Below are 23,038 nucleotides of genomic sequence, written 5' to 3'. Positions count from 1 at the left end.
TGAAACTCTGGGGAGTTGCTGCCAGTTCGTGTAGACCAGGGATGGGGAATCTCTGGCCTGTGGAGCCTCCGTGGATTCCTTCAGCGGCAGGGCTTTCATGGACTACAGTCCACTTCATCAGATTGTAAATGGTGATGTCAGAGGGAAACACTAATACGCCTTGACACAGCAATGACAACCTCTTTGAACCGGAGTTAGGTAGAGTTACTGCTGAGTTTTCCCTAACATGAAATCAAAGGCAAACTGGGGAGGTCGCGCATACAGCCCCAAATGCGCATAGCACATATTTCCAATACCTGTGGGAATTTTAGGGGAAATCAAGTGAATGTTAAGAAGATTAGCAGTATTTCTTGTGGGATTCTTCACATTTCTAGAAATAAGGAACATGGGGGAAAAGAGAGCTTTACAAGTGACCCCTCCCGCCTTCCCCAGTTAAAAAGGAAATGTGTAAGAGAAACGGGGAAATCCCACACCATTTCTTATGGCAACATCTCCCTCCCTCCCGGGGCTTAGAATGCATTTTCAAAGCACCCTTCATGTCTCCACCATTCTGTCTTGTTGAGAGGAGGGCCTTGCAACCACCGCCCCAACCCCTGGCATCATTCACCAAAGAAAACCCAGCCCTGGCCAGTTCCAGCCAGCGCTGGCTACAGCTGGTGGGTTCCTCACTGCTTTGAAAGGGAAGGTAAGTGGAGAAGGGGCAGTAGTGGACAGGATGTGTAAACCATTTAGCAATGGCAAATCTCCCCCAACTCAATTTTTTTTTGGGGGGGATACACCTGCATTTATTTATTTATTTTCTTAGTTGCCCATCTGGCTGGTCACCCGGCCACTCTGGGTGATGTACAGCAATACAATTGTAAAACAATAAAATTCTACTTTAAAACGTATTTCTAAAAATACCCTAACCCACCCCAAATGCCTGCCTGAACAACCACGTTTTTAACGGAAACTCATTAAAGAGGGGGCATGGCAGAGTTCCCTAGGGAGGGAGTTCCACAGAGTGGGGCCACCACAGAGAACGCCCTCTCGCTCGTCCTCACCAGCCTAGCTGTCCTGGCTGATGGGACAGAGAGGCCATCCGAGGCTGATCTTGTTAAGCAGCCTGTCCAGTGCTGCTGGAGGCGCTCCTTAAGATAGGCTGGGCTGGAACCATATAGGGTCTTAAAGGTCAAAACCAACACCTTGAGTTTGGCCCGGAAAGCAACTGGTAACCAGTGCAGCTCCTTCAGCACTGGAGTGATGTGATCATGCTGGTGGATGCCTTTGATCAGGCGAGCTGCTGCGTTCTGTACCAGCTGCAGCTTCCAAACCGTCTTCAAGGGTAACCCCATGTAGAGTGCATTACAGTAGTCTAGACGAGAGGAGACCAGGGCATGTATTAACGAAGGGAGCGGATGGTTGGGAAGGAAGGGGCGCAGCCGCCGTATCAGATGGAGTTGGTACAGCGCTGTCTGGCTCACAGCTGAAACCTGAGCCTCCATGGACAGCTGGGAGTCTAAAATGACCCCCAGCCTGCGGACCTGGTCTTTCAAGGGTAGCTGTACCCCATTCAACACCAACACCCCCCAACTTCCTCTTGTCTCCCACCAAAAGTACCTCGGTCTTGTCTGTACGCTTTCAGAGATGATGGTGCCAGCTGCTCAATTCCAAAAATGGAAGATAAAAGGTCAAGAATCAGGCAAGCCCACCCCTAATTCCAGACTCACTAGGAAAGGCAAAGTACTTTGCACATGCCCAGAGAAGCACTACCAATGTTATGATTAACAACGCAATCCTATGCAAGTTTGCTCGGAGGTAAACCACCCTGATTTCAATGGGATGTACCCCCTAGTAGGTGTGCATAAGACTGTAGTGCACATAAAACAGTCACTGTTGGGGGCCTTAACCCCAAGTCAATGCTGTTGGATAGGCTCCTTGTGAGCGCTCACGGCCATGGCGTCCTTTCTTGCTGCACATGTTTCGAGTTGGGCTCCGAGTCCCTCGACTCTCATAGGACCGTCGGAAGCTGCGTTCTACGGCGTCAGGCCCTTGGTCCATCCACCCAGCCTTGTCGACGGGGCCTGGCAGCTGCGGCTCTCCAGCGTTTCAGGCCGGATTCTCTCCTACCCCGGCCTGGAGATGTGGGGACTGAGCCTGGGGCCTTCCGCATGCGAAGCGGGGGCTCTGCCAGTGCGCTACGGCCCCTCCCCTCCAGCCCAGCCTCAGCGGTGAGGGAGAAGCACTCTACACACGCTCAAAGCCAGCACCTTTTATTCTTATTCTGTACGTTCCCCAGAGTGGCGTCACTCCCCCGACCTCGCTTGGTGGCGACGGCATTCTGCACATGCTTGTAGGTTCCGGCTGCCTCGCTATTACTTTACTGGTTCCCAGCCCGAGATGCCCCGGGCCAGTAGGAGCCTCCCGCGGGGGCGGCTGAGGGGGGCGTCCCCCTCACCCCGCGTGGGGACGCCCCCTCGAGCTGCCGGAGGAGACGAGCAGCTGTCCGCCCCCCCCCCCCCCCGCCGGCCCGGCCGCTTCTGCCTCGCTGCCGGAAGAGCGAGCAGGGCCACGTGCTGCCCCGGGACTCGGGGGACGGAGGGAGGGAGGCCGGCGGCAACGGCGGGGCAGCTCCGCGGCGGGCGGGGGCACCGCGGGCGCCAGCCTCGCTCCGCGCGCGCTCCTCTTCGAGCCTCGCCGCCCGGCTCGCCGCGCCCGCCCTCCCCGCGGCGCTGAGCCCGCGGCCCCCGCGGCCGGCAGCCTGCCCGGCTTTGTCGCCGCCTCCCGGTCCAGCCAGCAGGACGCCCTCGCGCGGGCTCGGGCGGCTCCGAGCGCCCCCTGTGGCCGCGCGGCGGTGCCCCCGGGGCGCCCGCGCGGCTCTCCCCTCTCCCCGTCCTTGCCCCAGCGCCGCGCCGCGCCCCGTCCCTCGCCCGCCCGCCCCGCCCAGCCCCTCGAGGGGCCCGGCGCCGGCGGCTCGTCCTTGCGCGCTGCGCCCCGGGCGACGCCGCGGCGAGGGGAGGCGGCGGCTCTAACAGGTGGGATCCCGCGGCGAGGGGCGGAGGGCTGGAGGCAGGCGAGCAGGCACGGGCGGGCGGGGGCAGAGGAGGCAGGAGCGGGAGGAGGAGGAGGGGACGAGCCCGAGCCGCCGCCTGCCAGGCGAGCGGGTGTCACCGCCGCAGGAGCGGCTGCTGCTGGCTGCTGGCGCCGCCGCCGCCGGTGCGTCCCCGAGCGCCGCTGTCCCGGCCGGCTGGCCGGCCGCCTCCCGTGCGCCTCCGGCCCGCCCGCCGCGGCTCCTGCCCTGCTCGCCAGCCGGGCTCCTCCCTCCCCGCTCGCTCGCGCCGCGCCAAGCAGGGCGCAGCAGCGCGCGCTCGCTCGCTCGGTCCGGGACAGGGGCGCCCTCGCTCGCTCGCCCGCCCGCCCGCCCGCCCGCCCGCCCGCCCGCCAGCCATGCCGAAGCCGCCGCCTCCGCTGCTGCTGCGGTCCGCAAGCGGGAGCCGCCCCGGGGACAGCGAGCTGGGCCGGCAGTTCCGGGACTGGTGCCTGCGCACCTACGGCGACTCGGCCAAGACCAAGACGGTGACACGGAGCAAGTACCAGCGCATCGCCGAGGTGCTGCAGGGGGGAGCCGGCGGCGGCGGCGGCGGCGGAGGGGAGAAAGGCAAGTTCCAGTTCTGGGTGCGCTCCAAGGGCTTCCGCCTGGGCAACGGCACCCGGGAGTCGCCGGCCGCGGCGGCGAAGATGGCTCAAGTGGTGGTCTATGTGCCGGTGAAAACGGGAACGGTTAGTGCGCCCCGCGCCTGTCTGTCCGTCCGTCCGTCCGTCCGTGTGCCGTGTCTGTGTCTCCTCCGCCCCGGGTCCCGGCACTGCATTGCCCCGGGAGGGTGGCGCGTGGGTGGAGGGGCTGCCCGGGCGCGCTCAGCGGAGCAGCGGCCCCGCCGCCCCCGTCCTGCGCTGCCTGGCGAGGAGGGTGCGCGGAATCCCGCCGGACGCCCACGCCCCCTCCCCCGGCACTGCAGGAGGCCGTTCGCGGTGGGGGGCAGCGGAGGGGCGAGAAGCGGGCGTGCGGAGTCGGCGACCCGCCCCACCCGCTGGCCAGCGCTCCCCCTGCCCCCGCCGGACGGCCCCTGCCCAGAGGAGACCCCCACCATTCCCCAGCTTCGTGAGGTCATTTGGGTGGGAGCGAAGGCGCTCGAGCGTGGGAGGCGCCCCCTTCCTCGAGCCCGGGCGCAAGACGAGCGCGTGTCTCGTCTCCCCCCGTCTCCAAATGTCCCACTTCCTCGAGCTCTGCAGGAGGCGGGGGGGTCGGCTGCCTGGCTCGCCGCACTCGGGGCAGCTCGGCGCACGTCACCGCCCACAGCGCCTGGCCGCCCGCCCCGCCGTGGCACCGAATTCTGGGCAAGCCCTGCCCCCGGGCGCGGGCGGACGCGAGGGCGCGGGGCGCCTGGGTGGCCCCCGGCCGCCCGGTCACGGGGCACGCGGGCTGGCGCGCCTCGCGGGCTCTCCCGGCGGGCGCCTCCCGCCCGTGTCCCGGGCCTGCTCGCGGGAGGAGCGGAGAGGGCGCCCGCCCCGCCCCTTCGCCCCGCCCCGCCCCGCCGTCTGCTCGCGGCGGCGGGGGGCGGCCAAGGGCAGCGCTGGGGCCGCGGGCCGCCGCCGCCTCTCCCGGGCCGGCGGGGCGCAGGTCACAGCGCGGGTGGCGGGGCGGCTGGCGCGAGCCGGGCGGCTTCCCCCCTCCGCCCTGCCGCCGCCGCCGCCTGTCCCGCCGAGCCGCTTCCCCGCCCGCAGCCCGCTGCCGCTTGGCAGGAGCGCCCGGAGGAGGCGAGCCCGCATTGTTCCGCGCTGAGCCGGCCGCAGAGGCGAGCCCGGGCGCGGAGGAGGGCGCTGTGCCGCCCGCCCGCCGAGCCCCCCCGCCTCGCCTCAGCCCCAGCAGGCGCCCGGCCCGGCCCGGCCCGGCGAAGGCGCGGCCCGCCGAGCAGCCCTCCCGCCGCCCTCCTCCGTCCCGGCCTCATTGTTCTGCTGGCCGGCCTTGGACCGGACCGGACGGATCCCCCCCGCCCAAGCCCAGCCCTCGCCCGTAGCCGAACCTATTTAAACTTCCTGCTCGTGCAGGCGGGAGGAGGGGGGGGCAGAATTGCCTCGTGCCTTTGGCAATTTGCATGTGCATCCTCCCCCCCTCCTTTTTACATCCATCCTTTTTCCTCTCCTCAGCTGGCTGTGCCAGGGTGGGGTTTGGCACACTGGAAAGAGGGGTGGGGGTGGTTCTCTCCAGCTAGCTCTGAGCAAGCATCCCCGGCCCCCCCTCCCGCCCCTTGCACCATCTGCCCAGGAGATTGGGCGCTTGGCAGACAATTGGTCGAGGTGGCCTTGCTGGAAAAGTGCACTTGTGCGCGTGTGTGTGTGTGTGTGTGTGTGTGTGTGTCTTCTGCGTGCGTGTGCGCGCCTGCCTCTCCCCTCCCTCCCCAGGAAGGAGGCACCAGCTTAGCTCTGCTGCTGCTGGGCTCAAGGGTTGGCAGGGAGAATTCTCCACACGCAGGGATGAAAAGTGTCTAGCACAGGAGGAGGAGGATTACTTATTTATTTCATACCCCCCCCTTTGCTGCTTCCATCCGGAGGACCTGGGAGGGTGTTCCAAGTGAGGGGGATGTGGAGGGCAGCCCATCTGTGGCAAATGGCTCCAAAGACATGGCTCTCTTACTCCCATCTGGCTCTCTTATTAGGGGGGAGGGTCATTCTAGTATCTTTTTCCCCCTCCAGGGTGCAGTTTTCATGTTTTTTAGATTTTTTGAACTGTCTTGTGTGTGTATTATACTGAATGAGGGTTTTTTGGTTTCCTTTGAGGGGTAAGCATAAAACAACCCCACTGCCATGCATATCTTCTCTGCCTCCCCAAATTGTGCAAATGTGCGAACCCACCCTACCATCCAAAGCACCATCACCCCTCTGCTTGTTTTCGGCCTTGCTTGCTACACATCCTGCTTTCCCAAATGAGGCGCTTGTCTGAGGACTCCCAAGAGGCCTGGTCCATCTCCCTCCCTAGAGCTTGCTGTGAGGTTGTGTAATTGCACAGGGGCGCACACACCCATATCCTGCCGCCATGTCATTTGGGACTCCCAAATCTAAGTCTGTTTTGCATAGTGACAAGCAGAAGCCAGCCCACTGTGTGTGTGTGTGTGTGTGTGTGTGAGAGAGAGAGAGAGGAGAGAGAGACATGCACAGAGAGAGAGCACAAGCATGAGTCCCTGGGCCCAATATTTGCTTCTCTTTCCTGCAGGATACACTACACACCTCGACTCCTCTAAATCAACAAGCACAGCCGTGGCCTCTTGAGGTTCAGAGGAGTTGCTAGAGGGACAGACTAGCCCATTTAATTCCCAGAGATTGCAGTGCCTGCAAGCCGGTAGAAAGGAAAGCAAGAGATGGTTGGTTGCAAGGAGGGGAGAATGTGGCTCAAAATGGCCCCTGCCCCCTTGACAGCCTCGCCATCTGTACGATCTTAAACCCACCTGGCCAGTTTTTCTGCTGCCCACATGGCTTCTAAATGCCCTTCTCCCACTATTTGTTTTTATAGTTGTTGTTGTTTGCTTTTGACTTAACCTCAGTGTTAGTCAGAGGGCATATAGCCATCTTTGCGTGCCTTTATAAAATAGTTTGCATATGTAAAGGAGCCATTTTTATTTAAGTAGCAGCCCTCCTAGGGCTGCCCCACACAGGGGCAATCCAAGTACCAGCATTCCCTTTTCCTCCCCTTAATAAACACTGGGCATAGTTCATGTGCTCTCCTGCATGAGCTCCGTTGGCTGGTTGTCATGGAACGACAAACCAGGGTTTTAAAACCCCTGGGGTTGTTGAGAGGGTTGTTGTGACATGTAAACCTGGCCACTGAGATGACTGGATGGGGCTCTTGCACGGCTCTCCTTTATTTCAGTGAGGCTGGCATGGGCGAATAACACAGTGGATTGTACGCTAAGAATCAGATGTGTCTGTATCCAACTCTGCAGCCTTCAGTTACATCCCCCAAACCTGCCATGCACCTCTGGGCCCAAATCATCTGCTGTTCAAAGCAACTAGAATTTGTTCTGTCTCCTGCCCGCCGCCCTCCTTCAGCAACTTAAATGTCCACATCATAGGGTCTGCAGACGAATATTCTGATACTATTTCCCCCCATTATGTTACCTCCCACTCTACAAACCGAGAGATTGATCTACAAACCTAGAAACTGGTTCTTGGGTCTCCCTTTCAAAAGGGGGCACTTTCGTGATGCTTATGCCCTGAGGTCTTGTGGGTGGTTTCCCAATGTGAGAAGTGTCTGGTTTCCCAAGCTGACCAAGCGACTGGGGAAAAGGGGGGCAAAAAAGAAGCCTTTCGTTTGCCATGCCAGTATTGTGTTCCTCGCTCTTCTAGGCTTGGTTCTCTGGGTGGGTGGTGGTGGTTCTGCTTCTGGGTTTGGCCATCCGCCTCCTTCTTGGGCTCCTCTGTTACTGTGACGCCTTCCAGCGTATCCCACCTTTCTTGGCAAAAATGCCTGTCCCTGCATGGCGGCCTTGCTGGATGGTTGCTGTGGGCTGCCCCACTCTGGCACCTGTTGCTCAAGAGTGCCTGCATTGCCTTTTGCTTGCTGGGCTGCAGAGAGAGGGAGTCTGTGAGGGCAGAATGCTGTCAGATGCTGCTGACTGGGGCAATTAGCTCTGCCAATTAGTAGCACAAACGGTAGTCGTGCGCAGGAGGTTGCCATGGAGCTTTCCAGCCAGCATCCCCCCCCCTGCTTTGTGGCTTTGCTCTGGGGTAGCCCAGTCCCACTGTCACCACAGGGAAAGGCCATGTTACTTCAGAGCTGGCACCCAGAGTGAGGGTCCTTCAGTTTTGCAGACAAAGGGGCTGAAATTCAGGCGGGGCTGCTGTGCCCGGAGGGAGGGCTTTCTGCAAGGCGCTGTTCAGTGTCTGCAGGTTGTCAGGAGAAAGCCGAGGTCCAGAGCAATAGGAGAGGGACAGAAGAATGTGCGGAGGGAACCCGGCAGCAGCGGTGGTGGCAAGGATAAGATCTTCCCTCCTAATGACAGCTCTGGCCCGGCTTGCAGGCAAAGGGAGGCCTTGCGTGTGCTTGGGGCAAGCCTCTTTCTGCAGGGCAGAAAACATGTTTTCGGCCTGACGTGCGGCGAAAGCGTCTCATCCCCAGGACAGCTCCTTCCTGTTTGTCCTGGCCGAACTTTCCCCTTGTCCTCCCCAAGCTGAGAGGGCCCTAATCTGCTTCAGGTCGATTGGGATGCTGCTGGCTGGCAGCTTTCTGTGCCTGGCTGAGCTCTGGGGGCAGCAGATGGCCGTGTGGTGCGGGGCGGGACAGGCAGCCAGGGCTGTGTCTGGCACTGAAGCTCTGTGGATGTCACTTTCCCAGACGGAGGTCTGCAAGAGCTTCAGACAAAGGCCTGGTCAGGCCTGGAGCCTGCTTCCCCTCCCACCCCGTCTGTGTGCTGCACAGGATCCGGTGCACAGAGGCCCGCAGGAGGCCCCTTAGTCACCCTTCAGCCTGTGCTTCTTCGTGTGTCAAAACAGAGGCTCTGGTGGGACAAACGGCATTTTGCTCATGACATCCTCTGTCCCTAGAGCTCTTCTGCTAAAATCCCAGATTTGTAGCAACAGGCTGGAGTTGCTCAGGTTAGATGGAAGTGCACTCGGTGTATGCTCAGAGGTACTTTCACCCCATCCTCCCAGGCTGGTACCTGGTTCATTCTGTTACTGCTAGCTGATTTTGCACAGTTTAGGGCTGAGCTCTTCCATATTAATTGTTCATTATTTTGTTACATTTCTATACCACACAATAATTGAGGCACTCCGGGCAGTTCACAAGACGAGACTTAAAACTATGAAGTACAATAAATAGCATGCCTTACATTAGCATAATAATAGCATCTTACAATCCTTGGCTCAAATGAAGCTCTCTTGTACATGTGTAGAGGCACTGTTGTTGTTATACCGTCACAGATCCCAAAGGTTAGCATGGCTCAGATCCAGCTTACCTTCTCAGATCCAGCCTTTCGCTGTTGAAACCACTGTTTTGAATTAGGGTAAACCCAGGTGGGGTTGGTAAAGCTGAAACTAGCTTTTGAAAACCTTGGATCTGTTATTTGGATGGCTGGTGGGCTCATTTCTGGAGCCTTTTACAAGCTGTCTTAATGGGTGAGTCTCTGAAACGTTTAGTGTTTCCTGAGGAAGGGTTTCCTCCAGAGGAGGTCTTTCCCACCCCCACCCCAAGCTTCTCACCTGAGCATTCTCTGCCCGAATGGCTAGTATGCCTGTGCTTCTCCTCCTGGATTGATGCTGTATTTCACCTGGCATGGGTGATGTCAGCTTGTCACGGTTATAGAACACAGACCGGCCTAGCAGGAGAGATTCATATTTCTGGTGGCCTGTGATGCGAGCTTGCAGGGTGAGTCAAACTGGACTGCAAGACGAGACACGGTGAGGGCCTGGCTTCATGATGGGCCCTGTGGGTGCTGAGCTGAGCGGACTTGGGCGGTTGTATGGTGGACTCTGCTTCTTTCTCCCTCTTGTCATCCTGGCTCCAGAACTCTCTCTGTCTGCCACAGAGCTCTCCTCAAGGGAGGGGGGTTGGTTGATGCGGGTGGGGGGGCTCAGGCCAGCAGCTGTCAAAATTGTACTGATGGTTGGGGAGCTGAGGGTATATGTGACAGGGTGGGAGGAGATCATAAATGAATGCAAAGCTGCAAAAATCCAAAATACGTGTAGCCTGTTACGGTGTTTAAACATGATTTATTGAGTAAGTTCAGTAAATTTTTCGTTGCTAGTGAGCAATTAGTTTTACGGATGGCCTCATTGAAAAGGAGATGAAAAATGGTGGGTCAAGGAGTTGCCCCCCCATTCTTGCAAAGTGGAATGACTGTGACCCCCATGGGCCACCAGTTGTTCCACACCTCTCTCTTACCTTTGGATTGGCAAGTGGCGGGGGAGCTGTTACTCCTCAGTGGGCTGGATTTGCCTTGGGGCCCCAGTTGCTCATCCCTTGGGTACAGACTTTAAAAAGTAAGTCAGTTTCAGGGAAGGGGCTCAGAATGTCTGTCCAGGGTGGGTAGGGGGAGGCGAAATGGCTCAGTCTGGATTCTTTCCCTAGAGGTAAAGAGCTGGATCTCTCTCTCTAGAAGCACAGGTGCATTTTGCCACAGTATTAATGCTGCAAATTATAGCTGTGAAACCAAGGAAGTTCTGTACCCTATGCCAGAGTGTTCACTGTAGCCCTCTCATACAATTTGTGCTTTGGCTCTGGAACATTTGGAAAGCGTGGAATATGAGTGAAGTTGTTGCATTATTACTCCTATGTAATGTACCAGTAAATTAAACAGAAAACACACAGACCATGATAAACAAAGAGGGATACATGTGGACGGATCTCTCTAAGTAGAAAAATTGCTGCTAACACTTGTAACTATTTTCCAATTACAAGTCAGGGCATAGACAGGGCCATATACCATAGCAAATGGAAAAAATAAGATACTAGACCTCAAGACATGTAGTGAAGAGGGAGGAAGACAGAGTTGGGATATTTATGAATGCAGAGCTAAACCTGGGGAGAAGACGAGTAAAGGTGTTTTTTTTCTTAGAACAGGAAGGGTTTTCCTGTTCTGCCTATAAGTAGAATTCTTAATTATCACTAATCATCCAGGCTGTATGCTTATTGAAGTTGCTTTTTTAGAAACCTCCACAGTTTTATAGCCTGACTATTGGTCCACTCTTAAACATGATTGTTCCCATTGGGGTTTATTGAGCAGTTTTTTGAGGTGGTCCCTGTGAATATCCAGGCTGTCATTTTAAGAATCTTCTCTGCCCACCCTCAATTTTAAAAAATGTGTGTGTGTGTGTGGGGGGGGGGTGTTGGTGCTGGAGGAAATGGGACATCACTCATTAGTAGTGAGAGAAGACTTGCTTTGCATGTATAAGGTTCAAGGTTCAGTGGGTAGCATATCCAGTTAAATGAGTTGAAAAGGCTCTGGAGTTGAAAATGGGCTCCCCCCCCCGGAACTCACCAGAATTTGTTGTTAGCTCACAGGCAGGTTGTTGAGTACAACACACTTATGCCTTTGCTCCTTGAGGGCTAAGAACATTTTCTTTTGGGGAAGTGAGATAGAAGACCTTTGATTCATACTCGGAATCTAGTTGCCATATTTTGAGGTCAGGATGGAATTTCTCCTCCAGCTGTGGGGAGAAAGAATTTCAAACTATCAGGAGCCAGCAAAAAGTGCCCACCCAACCAGTGGCTGGAAAAAAAATACTCAGATTTCCCCGTACCAATCTCATTTATTTTGGACCCTGTAATTTTGCTAGCTAGGTTGATTACTATATGTTATTTCTGTTCCCTTTGAGCATGTGGTTGGGCTTATTTGCTTGAGCTGCCTCTTTAGTTGTATGGGACTACTTTTGAATTATCATAGACTCATAGAAAAGTAGGGTTGGAAGGGGCATACAAGACCATCGAGTCCAACCCCCTGCTCAATGCAGGAATCCAAGTCAGAGCATCCCTGACAGATGGCTGTCCAGGCTCATCTTGAAGCCCCCAGTGTGGGAGAGCCCACCACCTCCCTAGGGAATTCGTTCCATTGTCGTATTGCTCTAACAGTCAGGAGTTTTTCCTGATGTTCAGCCGGAATCTGGCTTCCTGTAACTTGAGCCCATTATTCTGTGTCCTGCATTCTGGGATGATCGAGAAGAGATCCAGGCCTTCCTCTCTATGACAGCCTTTCAAGTACTTGAAGAGTGCTATCATATTGAGCAAGCTCCTGTGGCACGGGGCACCTACTCCCTGCTTCTGGGGCACAAGAATCAAAAGTTGGGAGGAGAATATAATCTATCAGTGCACATTAATGCATGGGATGGATTGGGGCTCAGGGCACTGAGTATCTCACTGTAGAGAAAAGGGTTGAAAGATAGGATCTTTGAGTCTGTTTGGTTTCCCACCACCACATGTCAGTGCTGCAGCTTTTTAAGCCATAGCTTTCTTTAAGCACTAGCTTTTTAAGTGTGCTATCTCTAGTAGTCATGAAAAAGCAATTGGTTCCCACCCTGGAGATAGTGACCTTTTATCAGGTCACATAGGTGACAAGTAAGAATGGTCAGCTCTGTTTCATTTGCACCATCTATTCAGATAGTAGAATTCATCCTTAGTGTGGCATGTCGAATGTTGAGATGCCCTTTGTCAGTGGTCTGTTAACTGTGCTTAAGTTGCCCATTTGCAAATCAAACATCTGACATTTGCTCAGGGTTGTGTTTTTAAACTACATACATAAATATCTGGGATCAAAGGTATTGTTAGGTTGGGCTGGCAATTAAAATAAGAATTGCGATCAACTTTCTTCCCATTTTCATTACTTTATCTGATGGGGATGCGCAACTCTTTGGATTGATCCCAGCAGGGCTCTTCTTAGGTTATATTCTTGAGCTTTTTGATCAGGGAATGATTACAATGCCGCCTTTTTGAATTAATGTTTTTTTCCCTACGATACCAAAACAAGCTGATGTACATCCTGCTCCTTTGTGCATGATCCTGCTCACCCAGTGAGATCTGCCAAAGGGGCCTTGCTCCGTGTTGCGCCACCATCAGAAGTATGGCTGGTGGCTGTGAAGAGCAGGCGCTGCTTGGTTGTGGTGCCCAGACTTTGGAAGCCCACCTAGCCCTTGGGGGCTTTGGAGGCTAGTGAAGACAGCTTTATTTAAGGGGCCTTCACTGTGAAGTCATCCACCTAACCAGTTTGTGATTGTTGTTTTCTGCCTTCTTTAGCTTGTTTTTCTCTGCTGCTGTTCTTACATCACATGACTCTCCTCTCCTAATGTTTAGTTACTGGCAGCAAAAGCCAGCATGGTATTTGGGCCCTGCCCTTTTGCTTTTGGCCTCCCCCGCTTTGAAACTGAATTTGGCTCTTGGGCTGAAAGAGGTTCGACACCGCTGAGCTAAGCCACTGTAGACACGATCGTCCTGCTAAACTTCGGGCCATTTTTTGCTTTAAACATGGAATGGTGTCTTAACATTTCCTCTGTGGACAAACAGATGCCTGGGAACCTACGAAGACGGATGAAGAGATCTTGGCTTGGGCTCTGTGTATCTAGCTTTGTTGGTCCTTTCACTTTAGAATGACTTCATAGGTGGTACAGCATAATGGCCAGAAAGCGAGACCTACAAATAAGGAAGTGTCAGCTTAAATCATGCTTCTAGCCCTGGGCATCCTAGGTAGCCTCTTGGCCTCAGCTCGTCCATCTGCAATATGAGGATACTTTACAGCAGGGGTGTAGAACCTCTGGGCCTAATCCAGCCTGCGGAGGCTTGTGCTACCTCTGCAGGCCCCGCCCCCTCTGCTCCCGCAAGCCCTCCCTGGGGCTGTGGAGGATGAGGGGAGCGCAATCCCCCTAGTTATCTCCTATCACAGACTGGAAATAACAGCAGGGGTTCTCCTGCGCTGTTCCCTTGCTGTTAGGGATGTCAGAGAATTTCGCCATGAATTTCGGGGAGGCCGAATGCCAGCGTATTCGGCCCCCCGAAATCGGTGGCGGAATGGTCTGCCCCCCGCCCCCCCCAGGACGGGATTTACCTTGGGCAGATCTTCCTGGCGGCGGCAGCTGCAGCGGCGGTTTGGCGGCAGCGGCGGCAGCCGGTCTTCCAACTGGCTGCCGCCGCCGCCATTTCCAGTTAAAAAAAACACAAAAAAAGTGATAGGCTACGTAAAGATTTACGTAGCCTATCATGGCTAGATTTTTTAAAAACACCGTGCTAGGCTACGTAAATGTTTACGTAGCCTATCACGGCTGATTTAAAAGAAGAAAAAAACGCACGTACGCAAATGGCAGCACCCATGGGCACCGCCATTTGCGTACGCGCGTTTTTTTTTTCCTTTTAAATCAGCCGTGATAGGCTACGTAAACATTTACGTAGCCTATCACGGCTGACTGCAGGGATGCAAACGGCGGCAGCTATGGCCGCGACCATTTGCGGAGCTGGCCGGCCAGGATTCAGGGGGGAGGGACGGAGCGCCTCCCCCCCGGCCAGAATTTCAGGGGGGGAAGGACGGAGCACCTCCCCCCCGGCCAGAATTTTTGGGGGAGGGACGGAGCGCCTCCCCCCCCCCACGAATGTCACCCTTTGAAAAGGTAAGTGACGTTCGTACATCCCTACTTGCTGTGAGCCTGGAGTTTCCCTGACCAGGGAAGCCCATGTGCAGCAAAGCTAAGGCAGAGCCAACTAAGACCCCTTTGCTTCTCTTTCAGAGGAGCAAAGGGAACTTGGCTGGCTCAGCTTTGCCTGCCACACCTCATTCTCCCATTGTGGGAAGGAGGCAGGGCAGGTAATGCTGAGGCTGAGCTGTCCCCGTTGGAGAAGCGAAGGGGACATGGCCAGCTTGGCTTCACTGGACGTGGGGCTTCCCTGATAGGAAAGCCCGTGCGCAGCGAAGCCTGTTCCCTGATCCACGCGTGGGCGGAAGATCCGCCTGGGACTTCAGCCAGCTAGCAAATGACAACAGGTGACGGTCGCCACGCCCCCTTCAGCATGTAAGGATGACTGAGATAGAACATTTTAAAATTCTAAGCTGTTTTTACGTGTTACTTGGTGCAGGGGCAAATGTATATTCCTTGGATTCCCTCATGGTTCCTGCACCTATTCCCTCCCTCCCTTGAGAGTAGGGCGTAGCGCCCAAGGTGAACTCACCGGGGGGGGGGCACTTCGCTGTTTTTGCAGCCCACTAGGTAGGAGCCGCAATAGGGCATGCCCAGGAGCCCTGTCTGTGAGAGCCAGCCGGTGCCTTTCTTGCAAGGGCTGCTGAGTCTGGTCGTGCATCAGCAGGATGCTTGCCAGTCAAACGGTAGCCATGCTCTTCTTAGGGTGAGCGTGAGCAGTGTGCAAGTTTTGCAGTGGTGGGAGAGATTGCTGGTATGTGGGGTACAAAATGGCATTTTTCTTTACTTGCTATGAACATAGGAATTCCTCATGTATGGCAACACAAACAGCCAATCCAGTTGAGCATCCTTGCTGCTACAGGTGGTGGCTGGCCAGATGCCACGGGGAAATTCACATTATTCCCACATGTAGTGGGAATAACAACCATCCCTTTTCTTGGTCCCAGGCAGGAGGTGAACATTAGAAGTTGGGTTTCTGGCCATTGTGGTTAATAGTTGCCAGTAGACCATTCCCCATATTTTTTATTGAAGCCTTTCTTAATAGCCACTTCGGCTGGGTGTCCATCACCCAATCCCATGGGAAGAAGTTCCCGAAGTCAGTTGCCTGGAGATGCACCTCCTTGTGGCTTTACTAAAGATGCTGCCTGTCATTTGGAACAGAGGCTCTCAAGTCTTTGCATCTTGGGAGTAAATACGTTCCCCCTGCTTGCCTTTCTCCTTGCTTGTTTTTCTTAAGAAAATTCCGTCATCTCCCCGTGCCCAAGCGACAGTGCCAGTTATGTCTTTCTTATAGGAAAATGCTCCATTCCTCAGATCATTGGACTTGCCATTGGTGTGACTTGTTTAGCTCTCTCTGATGTGAGGCGATGAGCAAAGCTTTGCACATGAAGTTTTACATGCTGATGTGCAGTAGACTTCTATATAACATTGAAGTGATGTTTTCTGTCAGGCCAATCGGTTCAGGTCTCAGGCAGCAGGGAGAAGTGAATCTGGGGGGAAAGGGCACCACCAATTGAGGCTGCAGTCCTAAAAACACTTACTGGGGAGTAAGTCCAAGATTGCATTGTCAGAAAGCTAGAGGGAACTCAGAGATAATCTAGTCTGGCCTTCCCCAACTTGGCGCCCTGCAGATGTGGTGGACTACAACTCCCACCACCCCAGCCATCATGCTGGCTGGGGATGATGGGAGTTGTAGCCCAAAACACGTGCTGTGCACCAGGTTGAGGAAGGCTGATCTAGCCCAACCTTCTGCCCAAGGAGAGCAGTTTTTATACAAGTCCAGTCTTCTTTTGGAAACTCTGAGGAAGAAACGTCACAACCTCTCTCCAGAGGGATGTAAATATATAACCAATCTAGTACCTAAAAAGTGTGGGAGACCAAAATGCAGCAGCTTGCCTTATCCATTTGTCTCTAGTTTAAGAAGGAGTCATGTAAAAAAAAAAAAAGGGCTGGGGAAGATGTCTGTCTCCTGCAGAGAGCCTGGCTAGTGAAAAGTAGACAACAGTGGCCTAGATGGGCCAACGGGCTGACTTGGTAAAAGGTAACTCTATGTGAGGGATCAGGCAAGGAGCTGTGGGTTTAATTTTTAGCATGAACATTAAGTAAAGCTCTTTAACTATAGGAGCAGCTCTTCAATAAACCTTTCCTGAGCTATCTTTCATCTTCCAATCCTCTGTTGCCAACTGATCTCCCAGCCCAGCCTTTCCCAACTTGGTGTCCTCCAGATGTGTCAAACTACAAGCTCTACTGTCTGGGAGATGATGGGAATTGTAGTCTAACACATCTGGAGAATGCCAGGTTGGGGAAAGCTGTCCTAAACCATCCCTGGAACCACCTTCCTGCTCTCCCTTTCAATTTTAAGTGTAAACTGTAAATGATAAACCGGTCTTTCCCCAACTTGGTGCCCGCCAGATCAATTGACTGCAACTCCCATCATTCTCAGCCAGCACTGCTGTCGTCCATAATTGCTGTGAACTGCCCAGAGAGCTTCGGCTATTGGGCGGTATAGAAATGTAACAAATAAATAGTGGCTGGGGATGATGGAAGTTGCACCCCAACACATCTGGAAAGCATCAGGTTGGGGAAAGGCTGCTATAAGCTGTCTGTCAGCATGCAGTTCTCAATGCTTGTATGTTGTGTTCAGTGCTCAGATTCTTGGTGATGACTTCATGAACACCATGGCAAGTGATGCCCTATATGTGTGAATGGGCCGTCACAGAGGGAACATTTACATCTCCTTGCATCCATCAGAAGTCCTCCAGGAGAGGTCGTGCCTGAGCAGAAGAGGATCTGCTTAGTATGCAGGAGATCCCAGTCAGAGCAAACGTTACTGAGCCTCGATGGTCTGTCTGGTATCAGGTTCTAGCCTACATCCCTAAACGCAGTGCTTTTCAGTGAGGTCATTTCACACATTCACTTGCCAATCATCAAGTGCAAGGTAGTCATGCATATAGATAGATCACATGATGGTCTGTGTGAACCAGGCCTGAGTGCCGAAAAACATTTACTATTTGGACCGTCTTTTGGTGACCAGGGCTAGACAGATGGGTTGCTTGAATCCTGGCTTGGTTTTGTTTATTACATTTTCTCCCAGCATACCTGGTCCTTCTCTCTTGCCCCATTTTATCCTTACAGCAACCCTGTGAGGTAGGCCGAGAGCTAATAACATGAGATTCAGGGCGGAGTGGGGATTGGAACCCAGATCTCCCTGGTCCTAGACTGACAGCTGCTACATCACATTGGCTGCTTTTTTTAATGAGGTGTTATATCAGCCTTCCCCAACCTGGTGCCCTCCAGAAGTGTTGGCTGGGGGATGCTGGGAGTAGTAGTCCAACACCTCTGGAGGGCACCAGGTTGGGGAAGGCTGTGCTTAGACAGTGTTTGATCTTCTTAGAAAGATCATTCTGTGATCCCATTTTCTGAGCTGGAGACTTCCAAGTCAAAGTCTCCCCCCAAATGGGATCATCGTTCAACTAACGATGACAAAAAGCAGTTGCAAGTAGATGCTACAGCGTGTGCCCTAGAACCAGATCTGTCTCCCAGTTGCTTCCTTTGTCTCGCTTTCTGCGGCCTCCCTCCTCCTCCACACTGCTGCAGGCATCGCTCCTTTTGTTGCTCAGATGCCAAGGATGGGCAGTGATGCCATACTCGGCACCCCCACAGAGCCTCTCTCTGCAGCCAAGGCTGCCTCCGCCTGGCTTCCCCAAACCCTCCCTTGCACAGAAAGGCTTTTAAGGTGCTTTGTTTTTTACTGTCCCTTCCCCGAGCAAGCCGCACCTTGCTCCCTGTGGGACACCTCTCCCCTAACTGGAGGTGTGCAGCTCTGTGTCTGGGCCCAGCTGGCTGCACAGTGGAGCTGTCACTGGCTTCCCTCCCTTCACCTGCACAAGCGTTAGCCACCCGCCCCCTTTTGCTCCAGCAAAAGCCCTTGAGCTGGTGGCGGTGACAAAGGTCAGTGTGGCCTGGGAAGCACACTCCTGTCTCTTAGCAACCGGATCCGGCCTCTGAGCCTTGTGCGGGACACCGCGCATCCGTCACACACTGCTGTGCTGCTGCTGCTGCACCAGGAAAACACTGATGATGAAGCGGGTGGAGGGATCAGGCCAGCCCCGCTTTCCTCTCCCCCAGCCTTTCAGACACTTAAAAATGTTCAGGCGTTGCTAATGCAAGCAGAGTTGTCTGCCTGAGCTCTAATCAGAGCTGCAGTTTAATTGCTTCTCTCCTGCCTGTCCTGCCTCTTCGAGGTAGAGATAGCCAGTTGGCTGGCTGCGGGAGGTCTTGTGCCAGCTACCTGGAGAGGAGCGATCTTGCATTATTGATGCCTCTGGTCCTATTGGGTGAGGGATGTTGCCTGCATCTTCCCAGAAAGCCACTGCTGGGCTCTTGGGTTCACCCTCTGACCTCTTCCCCTCTTGCTTTCCAGCCTCTTGGCAGTCCCAAAAGCTGTTTACTCTGCTTGGGGAGTGTCTGGACAAGTGGTGCTGTCCCCCAGCAATCAAAGCCTCCATTTTAAAATCTGCACACTTTTATTTATTTTTAAAAATCCCTTACTTCAGCCTTCTAATTAATAACCCAGCAATTGGTCCCACTGGAGTCTCAGCTTCTGTTTGTACAAAAGTCTAACCTGTTGGCTGCCAACTTTTTTCCCCGTGGGGGGGAGGGGGAAGGAGAGAGAAAGAGTAGGGCAGATGGCTGGAACTCCTCTCTGCCTTTTTGGATCCACCTCTCTCTTCCTTGAAGCTACTCGTCTCTTTTTTTCAGGTTAATGTTTCATTGCTCAAATACATGTAACTTCATTAATTACACACCAAAATTTCCTGAAAAGTTTCCTGGCATTTTAAACCATAAAACAAGCTTTCACAAAAATAACTGTAAATGGGAGAGTAAACTGTAAACCCTCACCAAAACAGGCTCTTAAATTCCCAGCCCAATTCCAGCAGAGTCTCAGCAACTAAAAGATGAGGCAAGCCAGAATGGCTTCCAACTGGGATTACAGTATTTTCTCCTGGTAGGGTCTCTGTCCCTTGAAGCAGGTGCAGGAAAACCAGAAATTTAACAGGTGCAATTTCTTTGTTCACTGTGTGGACACAGTGTTAAAAATGCCCCAGAGATCTGTCCATCCTCTACATGCTGCTGGGGGATAATGGGAGTTGCAGTCTTAACACATCTGGAGGACACCAGGTTGGGGGAAGGCTGATATTTAAGGCTACCTTACTGAGTTTCAGGGCTGAGAAAGGATTTGAACCGGAGGTTTCCACTCACCTGTTTGTGGCCATATTCCTGATATCTGAAACTCTTATGAAGGGCTTGAGAAGTGTGCCATTCTTCTGCCTTTATTATTTGTGGCGTGCATGTGCTGTACATACCAACTGGACTCGTATCCTGGCCTAAATGTGGTTGTGCAGCAAGGCTGTCAAGGGCAGGAAATGGGGTTGCTAACTTCCTCCCGCTAACTGATCTCTTTCACCAGATCATGCTATTCTTAAAAGGCACAGGAATGGGCCATGTCAAGGGTTTCTTTTAACTTTTTAACTGATCCGTTGGCAACCCTTTTAAATGCCATGAGCAGAGAAGCTGTGGGGAGGGAGGAAAGCAGACCCCCCCCCATCTTGGCCCATTCTTTATTGAACTTCTCCAATCTCTCCTTGGGGTGAGAGCTCTAGAGTTTCCTAACTTGACCAAAGCCACTAAAGAAATGTTGCTGTTTGTTTAAAATTACTATCCAACCTTCTGTTGGAAGTGCATTGCCTTCTTACAGCTGTGCTACTCTAGTTTATAGTATTTTTTGAGTTTGTAAGGAAGGTTAACATAAAAAAAGCCCTGCTGGATTAGACCAAATGCCGATGTAGTCCACCTTCCTGTTTCCCATAGTGACCAACCAGATGCCTTTTTGAGAGCCCTTTCCTGCTGTTGTTCCCCAGAAACCAGTATTCAGTGCCTCTGATCCCGGAAGTAGCGCATTGCCATCATGTCTAGAAGCTGCTGGTGGAGGTTCTGCTCTGACACAGCACAAAGATACTGCTGCCATGATTAAAGAGGACTAGACCTAGTAGCTTCAGCCGGTGGTAGTGCTAGGCTGGCCTTGGACACATTGCTTAGATTTGCTTAGTCCCAAAGTAGGAACGTTCTATCACTTGAAATTGTGCATTAATCACCTTGCAAGCAAGAGGCCTGTGTGGGTGTCTGCTAATAGTTAGAGCTGTGAACCAATTAGAGATTTTTAATCAACTAACTCTCTGGCTTTTAGCTGATTGATTAATTGGATTTAAAATTTATGTATTGGAGAAACTCTGTGAAGGTGAGGAAGCACCTTTACTCTTTAAGATTCATGGTGCTTCCTTTTTTTTTTGCTGACGAATACAGCTGATCCTCTGGCATACATCTGATTAAATGTATTCCTAGCCCTACAACAAACTCAGTCCATCCTTTTTCCGAGCATGTCAAAAACACACCACCTAAGGTTTAAGTCCTGCCCCTGAAAGCCAGCCATATATAAAACTGATACAATATTAATAGATAAACTTCCAAAAGTTTTTGTGAACCGCCCAGAGAGCTTCGGCTATTGGGCGGTATAGAAATGAAATAAATAATAATAAATAATAATAATAAAAGATGCTCAGGTGTGAGCTTTGGCTAGTTTCCCTGGGGAAGGGAGTTTTTTGGTTGTGGTGCTGAGAGGAAGCTTCGGTCCAAACTGTGCACCTGAATGCTACTGTTAAGAGGTCCCTTCCAGGAGATTCCTTAGGGCAGACTTCCCCAACCCAACTTCCTTGATCATCCCAGCGTGCAGGACACGGAATAATGGGCTCAAGTTACAGGAAGCCAGATTCCGGCTGAACATCAGGAAAAACGTCCTGACTGTAAGAGCAATACGACAATGGAACCAATTACCTGGGGAGGTGGTGGGCTCTCCCACACTGGAGGCCTTCAAGACGAGGCTGGACAGCCATTTGTCAGGGATGCTCTGACTTGGATTCCTGCATTGAGCAGGGGGTTGGACTCGATGGCCTTGTAGGCCCCTTCCAACCCTACTATTCTATGATTCTATGATAACCTGGTGCCCTCCAGATGGGTCAGAGAGCAACTCTCATAATTCCTATTGCCTTTGACCATGCTGGCTGGGAATTATGAGTGTTGCAATCCAACACATTGGGAGGTCACTAGCTTGGGGAGGGCTGATTTAAGGAGACAGTTCTGCCTGTCTGCAAGAATTATGGACCCTGTGATTCAGGGTGGATACAGTATTTTAAAATCATTTTTGTTTTAGAATTTCAGTTATACAGCTTTTAAAGGGTCTGCCTTTACTACAGATATGTTAAAACTCAATTCATGACCCTGTTAACAAAACTCATTGACTTCAAGCCTATTCTTCTATGTAAACATAAAAAACACACACATTTTTTTTTTACTTTTGAGGTCAGTCATTATAAAAGGTGATGCAATATTTCATGTATGGTACTTCTTCCAGTGATGAAGTATTAATATTTATGACTGTCAAACGAACAATATGGACATTACTTCCGATTTCACGGAGAAACTCTGTTTTGCCCAGTAATAACTAACTTGGCTTCTGGAAAGTTCTGGGCACTTTGTATATAGGATTACAGCATCATTCCTAGGAGTAAGCCTCACCAGACACAGATTTCAAGTAAACATGAAGAGGATTGTGCTGATATAACCCACAATCCTGCATATCCACTTTTCAAATGGATTGTGTCCTTTGTTTTCAAGTAAGTGATTTTGCTTAGTGTCCTTGAATGTGAATGGACACATAAACAGAAACCCATTAATTGCACGATCTCCCCTCCCCCTTTTTCTGTGTCCTGGGTCTCTAAGCACATATAAATTTTGTAATGCAAAGGGCATGTGGGCTACATGACTAAATATTTTGGACTATGCTCCTACCGAAGCCCCCATTTCATTGCAAAAAGATTGGTTTTAATAATTGTTTGAGCAACCAACTGGCATGCATGATAAAATGGGAAACTTGCTTTAAATAGGTCATTTTAGTTGGAATTCTAATCATGATTGAAATTTGCCATGATTTAAATCAGTCAGTCCTATAGGACTGACCATTAATTTTTTTGAACTGCCCAGAGGGCTTTGGCTATAGGTCAGTATAGAAATGTAATAAATAAATAAACAGATGATGCTATATCCCATGCTGGCTGGGAAAGATGGGTGTTGCAACCCAAAACATTTGTGGGCAGTAGTAAATTTGGAAATGCCTGTGACACTCCCCACACCACCAAAGAGAGTCCCAAAATGCAGGTAGCTGTGTTGCTCCATATCTACATATGTGTGTTTGTATTATGTCTGTGCACATGGAATAGCTCAATATGTTGCTGCAGGGAAGATTCATCCCCCCCTTCCCCCAGTTACTGTGAGGATTACAGCAAAGCTTGGAGGGAACAGGGAATCCTGAGGAGCGGTGGCAGGTGAAGTAATTGTCCCTGCTGTTCAAAAGCCTCAGGGCCTTGACCCTGAGAGCCCTGGCTCCACTAGCATGTTGTCTGGAGTGCACCCGATTGGCGAAGGCTGTGCCTTCGCTGTGTTGAAGTGAGGTTGGTGTGGAGGTGGGCCTCATTAGCACCTGCATGAGAGCCCAGTGGGAGCCTCGCATGAGGGACTCTTGAGCGTTTGCTGAAGGAAGAGCAAAATATAGAGGTGCTTAACAAACACTTGCATAGTTGGCTAAAAATCTATCACAGAAGCCTTAAAACGCATTATTTTCCTCCATTTCAAAAAAATGTGATTTGAGATGGTTGAGTATAGCAACTTTTAAAGCATCCAGAAATGTAAAACTCACCAGGCACTTACTGACACAGGGTAGGGGCTGAGAGCCAGCCAGATGCCTTTTATGAGGGGAGGGGGCTTCCTCAGCCACAGGGCCTGT

At 52.6% G+C, this 23,038-nt stretch overlaps 1 protein-coding gene across 1 annotated transcript in view; it reads left to right on the top strand.

Annotated features, from left to right (window-relative positions):
• Positions 1-2,932: 2,932 nt before the first annotated feature.
• The window catches only part of NOL4L (nucleolar protein 4 like), a 163,498-nt gene continuing 143,392 nt past the window's right edge, over positions 2,933-23,038 (top strand). Inside the window, exon 1 of the mRNA XM_084854573.1 lies at positions 2,933-3,759. Coding sequence (XP_084710699.1) covers positions 3,427-3,759 — 333 coding nt within the window. The 5' untranslated portion in view covers positions 2,933-3,426. The remainder of the gene's footprint in view (positions 3,760-23,038) is intronic.

The sequence above is a fragment of the Heloderma suspectum genome, chromosome 4 (assembly GCF_057233095.1).
Source record: "Heloderma suspectum isolate Gila_16-S chromosome 4, 16-S_ref, whole genome shotgun sequence".
Classification (NCBI taxonomy): Eukaryota; Metazoa; Chordata; class Lepidosauria; order Squamata; family Helodermatidae; genus Heloderma; species Heloderma suspectum.
Note: the sequence above shows the minus strand (reverse complement) of the source record. Positions and strands in the feature narration are given on the sequence as shown.